This window comes from Aspergillus alliaceus, assembly GCF_009176365.1.
Source record: "Aspergillus alliaceus strain CBS 536.65 unplaced genomic scaffold BDW43scaffold_116, whole genome shotgun sequence".
Taxonomy (NCBI): Eukaryota; Fungi; Ascomycota; class Eurotiomycetes; order Eurotiales; family Aspergillaceae; genus Aspergillus; species Aspergillus alliaceus.
Window position 1 is genome coordinate 29,764 of NW_022474799.1, and position 7,104 is coordinate 36,867.

Below are 7,104 nucleotides of genomic sequence, written 5' to 3' on the forward strand. Positions count from 1 at the left end.
TATATTTTTAGGGTTATATAAGATCAGGTCCAGTAACAGTGTTCATGTCAAATATCTAAGTACAGTAGTTATTATTATAGAGGTGGTATTAAGCAGTCTATTGATAATTTTATATTACTAGGTTAATTAGAATATATTCATGGATATATTTATAAGGATTAATCCATGAGTTCTAGACTAGTCAGACCAGGTATCTGGATATTCAGGTATATTCAGTCCACAATTATATCAAGATAATTAGTATATCAGAATTAAATAGATCTATAGGGAATTCAGGAATTAAGATAGAGATTAAGATATCAGGATTTATATAGCCCTGTGATATTAGGGTTTTTAGTATATTATAGTATTTATATCAAGCCAGGTATAGCCAGTATAGTTGTGGCATTTATAGGAAATTAAGATTATACACCGGATTGTATGCAGAGTAGAAGGGATATGAAAATCAGAAACAGCCAATATATCAGAATAGCATATCCAGTAATCAATATTATTAACAATTATAACAGGATATATATAGTATTAAGGATTAAGATAAGTATTAAATTAACCTATTAGGCATTTTATTTCTATAGAGCCATTATTATTCATTCGCAGTCGCCATTTATGTAGTGTCCAGGTCAGTCAGGTCAGCCGGGTCAGTAAAGATTGTGCAGGCCACCTGGATTGATAGGACAGGCAGAATAGCCAGGGTAGATTAGCAGGATATCCAGCAGAAAGAGAAGATTTTAAGAAAGGCTATACCAGAAGTCTAAGGTTAGTATACCAGTTAGTTATATCATTTTATTAATTATAGTGATTATATATAGTTCCAGCAGCAGTTATCTATTATCAGAGAATAGAATTAATCATGTTATTATTAAGCCATTATATCCATGAGTTATATCCCATTCAATATATATATATATATCTATTATATAGATTATACAATATATTTTTATATCCCTATAATTAGTTCCCAAGAATACAGTAGGTATTAAGATTGGTTGAAATTTATATATATAAGGATTACATTCAGATATAAGCAGTGGATAGACATATCAGGATAGATTAAGGTATCAGGGTAGATCAAGAGACCAGGATTTAATAGAGATAGAAGAGAGCATTGATATATAAGGATTTAAAAGTTAACAAATCATGATTTATAGTCCTGATCAGTATCAGGATATGTTAGGCAGTCTAATTATAATCTATTCACGGAAACCCATACATTAATATTGATCCATGTGGTTCCCGGGTCCGGTCCGGTTAGTCGGTCAGATTACCATAGCCAGACCGGATCGGTTTCAGTTTGGCCTATGGATCCCAGTTGGCAGAATTCTGTGCATGTTTTTGGTGTTATATGTCCCAGTCTATATACCGGGGGTGGTGGAGCAGCAGGAGAGATTATGTATACCAGGATGTATTATTACCCATGGTGGCCATGATGTTGTATGGACTGTGGGCCGAGCAGGTGTAACCATTATGGCAACGGTGATTGGCCAGCCATGGAACCAACAGTCAGGATATTCAACAGGTGGCACAGTTTTTTGGACAGGCCACCAAGGAGGTTCAGGGCCAGCACAACCCGTTATTCACATTATTTTGTTGGTTACGCCGGATATGTATGGAGTTGGAGCAGAGCAAGAATCAGCCATTGTGATCATAGATTACCCCATAGGATTGATTACATCCATATATATTTATATAGCCCACAGGCATGGGTGATATTGTCGTGCTTATCACAAAAGACGGGTGCTGATAAGCGGTCATATTCAGGGTTTATGTATATATCAGCGAAACGTTAAACATATATATCAGCAATAAATTGTTGGCCAGTTGGCTTTAAATTTTCCCCACTTACTGGGAGGATGCGATATTACCTGCTATTCATTTCAGAGATAATTATACCATGATTTGCACATGCAGTGGTGGTCGAAAGTTGCCTATAATTAATGGTTGCGGGTTTGTTGGGATACAGGCTGATCAGTCATTCCCTATCACCCGTTGTCATATCATCTGGCAAGACTATCAGTTGAGCCATTATATTGTATATTGAACAATAGTATTTTCCTGTCCATAGCATCCAGGAATTGACAGGGTCTAGTCTATACTGAGTCAGGATTCTATATATTCTATATCACTGCCAGCATTTTATCTATGTGTCCCTGGAACCCCAGCCGATCATGAAACATTAGGGCATCCCGGAAAGGCAAATTTACATGAAAGTTGACCAGTCATTATTGCCCCGTGGAGGATCAGGGGTAATAGTAGGATTCATTAAGACTACTGACTAATTTAACTATTCTAGATTCTCTATATTGTATATCCAGATTTCCTATTTCTATTTATTCCCTATTACCATCTATTTCCCCATTTCCTATTCCCAGTATTATTAGGGTTTCTATTATAGTGTCCACTGTCCCGCGCCATGGAATCCTGTAAGTATTAATTATTTTAAAAACTAGAAGAGTTCCCTGTAATTATTTATTGATTATATTAGTATGGTATATAGCTCCCTGAGATTATTCAGTATTTGAAAGGCAATACCCATGGCATGAAACATGCTGATACTGTCCAGATCCATAATACTGTGTAGCAGTGGGAGAGGATTACCCAGCAGGCTAATACTGTTATGATTCCCTACCATGTAGACCAGGCATTATCCAGATTATCTATATATCCTAATGACATGTTATGCCAGTGCGATTACTCCTAATATCAGTATATTAACTGCAGTATCTATAGCATGCGGGCCTATTGGCAGAGTGTCTATAGATAGTCCCGGTTTCCCCGAGGCAGCTATATTCGCCGGGAGTAATATATCCAGCAAGAGGCCAAGTTACAGCAGTCATATATTATTATTATATACTAGCAGATATTTCTATCACAGACCAGATTATATTTTATCTATATACAGGCGGCAAGGGCCAAGGAGCTATTGATTCCTATGAACATGGCAGATATTGACATAGCTATAGATAAGATTATGACTGCATGGGAAGAAGCTAAGACAGAGAAAGTCCAGCAGACAGTCTAAGTTATAGAAGTCACTGATACCAATCTATAATTGCAGGTAACTGGATAGATCCAGTATTTACAGGATATTGCTCTCCAGGACATGTTGAACAGTGTGGACCTATCCAACCCTGAGTCTATAGACCCTATCAAGCAGGGGATCTGCCGGTTGTAGAATACCATAGAGCAGATAGTATATAAGAGCCAGCGGACAGTGGACTACAGTGGCCAGGCCATTTATATTGAGGCAGTATAGTCTGAGACTGGGCAGACCCTATATCAGCTATTGCAGGTATATATGGATACAGAGAGTATTATCAAGTATATCCAGCTATAGCAGTAGATTATGGCATTTATTACCCGCATGCAGGCCCTGTATATATGGAAGAGTCTATTATATAGCATGACACCCTAGTAGCGGAAGAAGTAGCGGCAGTTATAGCAGTTAGCTATCTAATCTGATCCCGAGCTGATAGAATCTCACTATCCCAAGAAGGTTCTGTAGAAGATAAGTTAGATAGAGTATATATATTTAGATTTTTATATTAAGTTATTGAACCAGTGGCTATACAGCTATAAGTATAAGAGTGTGTTAGTATGCACCATGGCAGTATTAGGCTAGGAATCTAATGGATAGCAGATTTCTAAAACATATCTTCCTATGTTGTCCTGGGTAATCAAGGTTGCCTATATAATAATTATACAAAAGATATTATGGCTAGATCTATATCCTGAGAAGATTATTGCCATGTGGTGCAAGGAGGGCCGTTATGCGGATTAGATATTAAATAATGCCAATAATACATTAGCTAAGATTTATACTGATAAAGAATATAGCAGTAGTAAGGAGTCCCAGTAGATATCTCTATTATCCCTATCTATATTCCCAATGGCCTGTAGGGACCCCCCAGTAATCACTGATATCCCTAGCGGGGCCCCATCCTGTCCGAAGACATTCCAGGAACAGGTGCAGTGGATAGTACAGCAGTTCATGGTCTGCAGGACCCATGGCCCTATATAGATATTACAGGATTGGCGGATATTTGGATTGCGGATCTATTATAACACCACATTCCCCGGCTATGTAATATGGATACACCGGGACCGGTTGTTGTACCAGCACATCCAGTTTATGATAGGCAATTTCCGGGGCATGGTACATGGGTTAATGGAGGCTATACAGGAGATTTTATGCGAGTTATTATGTGTAAAGTACTGGGAGACCATGCCTGCTATCCTGTGGCAGGGATTATACAATGATCCCACCCAGGGCAAGGCAGGGTAGAATTTTTTGCAGGATTCCTGCATGTCATGGCCTGTGGTGGGACAGTCATACATAATCCAGCAAGTACAGGCCAAGCTGTCTGTACAGGTATAGTTCACAGTCTACTACCAGCCCCAGTAATTACATGCCTCTACAGTAATATAATATTTGTACCGGGTCACGCGGTTCAAGGAGAAGTTGGCTATATTAATCTATATAGTGACTGGGTAGCCTAGCCGGGCCCCTGAGTTGTTAAGTATCCAGTACAGCAACATGGAGACCAACTGACAGTGGAATATATATATTAAAGATGGGATAGTCACATTGATCACTGTATATCACAAGAGATTTTATGCTAGTAATAATATAAAGATCATTTACTGATATATACTGCAGGAGATAGAGAAATTAATTATATAGTATTTATAGTTAGTATTACTATTTATCCAGCAGCTCAAGGCATGGTATTGCTGTTAGATATCCTTCAGGTCCAGCCCCCGGGGCATGAAGGCCCGTGAGGTATATATATAGGGCCCTAATCCCAGTATACAGCGGATATAGACATTAGAGCAGTTCTGTGAGGTGTTGAAGCGCAAGACCAGCATACAGTTAGGCCAGGCCATCAATATTGCCGTGTACCGGGACATTGCTATTGGGATCAGCTGGCAGTTCATGCGGCTGTCTAGCGCGTTTGCCAGCAACGTGCAGGAGAAGCAGGAATTGGCAGCAGCCACATTAAACACAGACACAGAGAATAGCATGGATAAGGAGCAGTGGATAAGCCATATCGCCGATTTACAGGCAGCACATTCATTATATTTAGTGGGGATAGTATACACGCGCGGCATCATGGAGCAGGCTGGTATCACCAAGCACTGCCAGGCCATATTTTGATTGTCCAGCACTGATTAGTACTGGTTTTTAGAATTTACATCCGCCGCGGTGTTGGGGCCCGGGATCAGCAAGCATAAGTGATCCCCGTGGGAGGATAAGGCTGAGAAGGACCGGACCATATGGCAGTACCAGTTAAATATTATGGATATATATACTGCATTACAGTGGATAACCAGGTCTGAGACAATTCAGTTCCGCGGTATACAGGCCCCCGTATTACAGGCGATCCAGGATAGTAAGAGCCCCATGGTGGTAATGATACCCACCGGGGGAAGCAAGAGTATGTTGTTTATGTTACCTGTATTCACAGAGCCTGGGGGCGCGACAATTGTGGTGATCCTATTAATATTATTATGTCAGGATATGATCCGGCGGTGCCAGGTATTGGGCATATCATATATGTCATGGGAGAGCTGTCGGCCGCTGGACAAGGCCACAATTATATTGGTCATGCCCAAGTCCGCCGTGACTGAGAATTTTCAGATATTCATTAACTGATTACAGCAGACCCGGTAATTGGACCGGATTATAATCAATAAGTGCCACATGATATTGAATGACCAGAAGGATTTCCGGCCCGAGTTGTAGCAGTTAGGCCGGTTAAACCATGCCCGCATGTAGATAGTATTGTTAACGGCCATATTATCCCCCCAGTTGGAGACCCCATTGTTCTGTTGGATGGGTTATGCCCGGGAGCAGGTGAGCATGTTCCGGGTGCGGACCAGCTGTCCAAATGTAGCATATCAGGTGTGGCAGCCTGTGGTCCCCTGTCCAGCAGCTGCATGGTTTAAGACCGAATCTGTGGTAGCATTTATCCGGGACTGGATCCAGCGGGCCAGCGGCGGAAAGGTGATCATATATAGCCATGCAGTGAGCCACATCACAGGTATTGCCCGGGTATTAGGATATGAAGCATATTATAGCCAGCAGATTAATAAGCTATCCATATTATACCAGTTTATACAGGGGGAGACCACAGTAATAGCCGCTACCAGTATATTAGAAATAGAAGTAGATATTCCTGATATCTGCAGTATCATCTATATTGGGATGCCGCGGACATTATTAGATTATATACAGGAGAGTAGACAAGCTGGCTGTAATAGCCACTGTAGTGAAGCTATTATTATCTAATCTGCCGGGATAATCCCCCACGCGCCCCCCAAGGCTGAGAATACCGCCCATTATAAGTTGATCCAAGAATATATGGATATAATAACAGGTGTGGAATACCAATAATATATATTGGATAAATATTTAGATAAGACTGTGAATAGATATTGTTAACAGCAGTGCCGGGATGTTAATGTCAATGAGATCCCGTGTAATAGATGCGATCCTGATTGGGCAGTGCAGGAATCCAGGGTTTCACCTGCAGTAATTGAGAGGAATAATAAGATCTGTTCCTGCCCCCCCAGCAAAGCCCTATCACTACAGATAGTCCCACTACCTGCTGTTCCCCCCGGGGCCTATTGTAAGACCGTTCCCCGGGCTATGGACTGTACAGATCTCATGTCCCGTCCTGAACCGTTATCCCGCCTGGAGAAGAGATTACAGGATGGTAGAGTACTGATTGGCATCCAGGAATAGCAGCAATAGTATATACAGATCCAGTGGCAAGCAGTTCCTGAGATTCAGTAGCAGGAGTATAATTCCTAGTAACAGTTAAACAAGGAGTTTATTGAAGGAGAGGCCGGGTAGTAAATCCGACAGTATTATATATATATTATAACTGGCCGGGAACAGTATGAGCATAAGTTAATATTTTATTAGGGATCCCAGAGTACTATTACTAAAAAATGGATACAGGATATCCGCAAGATCAGGATCCAGTTTACTAGATTCAGTGCATGTTTTTAGTATTATATATCCCAGTCCATATACCAGGGATAGCGGAGCGGCGGGAGAGATTATATATACTGGGATATATTATTATCTATGATAGCCAT

The 7,104-nt window shown here is 40.7% G+C and overlaps 1 protein-coding gene across 1 annotated transcript; it reads left to right on the forward strand.

Moving 5' to 3' along the window:
• Positions 1-4,765: 4,765 nt before the first annotated feature.
• BDW43DRAFT_317347 (uncharacterized protein) lies at positions 4,766-5,155 on the forward strand (the record flags this gene model as incomplete). Its single annotated transcript, XM_032048524.1, has 2 exons — positions 4,766-4,780; positions 4,835-5,155. The coding sequence occupies 2 exons, from the start codon at positions 4,766-4,768 to the stop codon at positions 5,153-5,155; spliced, it is 336 nt and encodes a 111-aa protein (XP_031893732.1).
• Between the last annotated feature and the right edge of the window lie 1,949 nt (positions 5,156-7,104).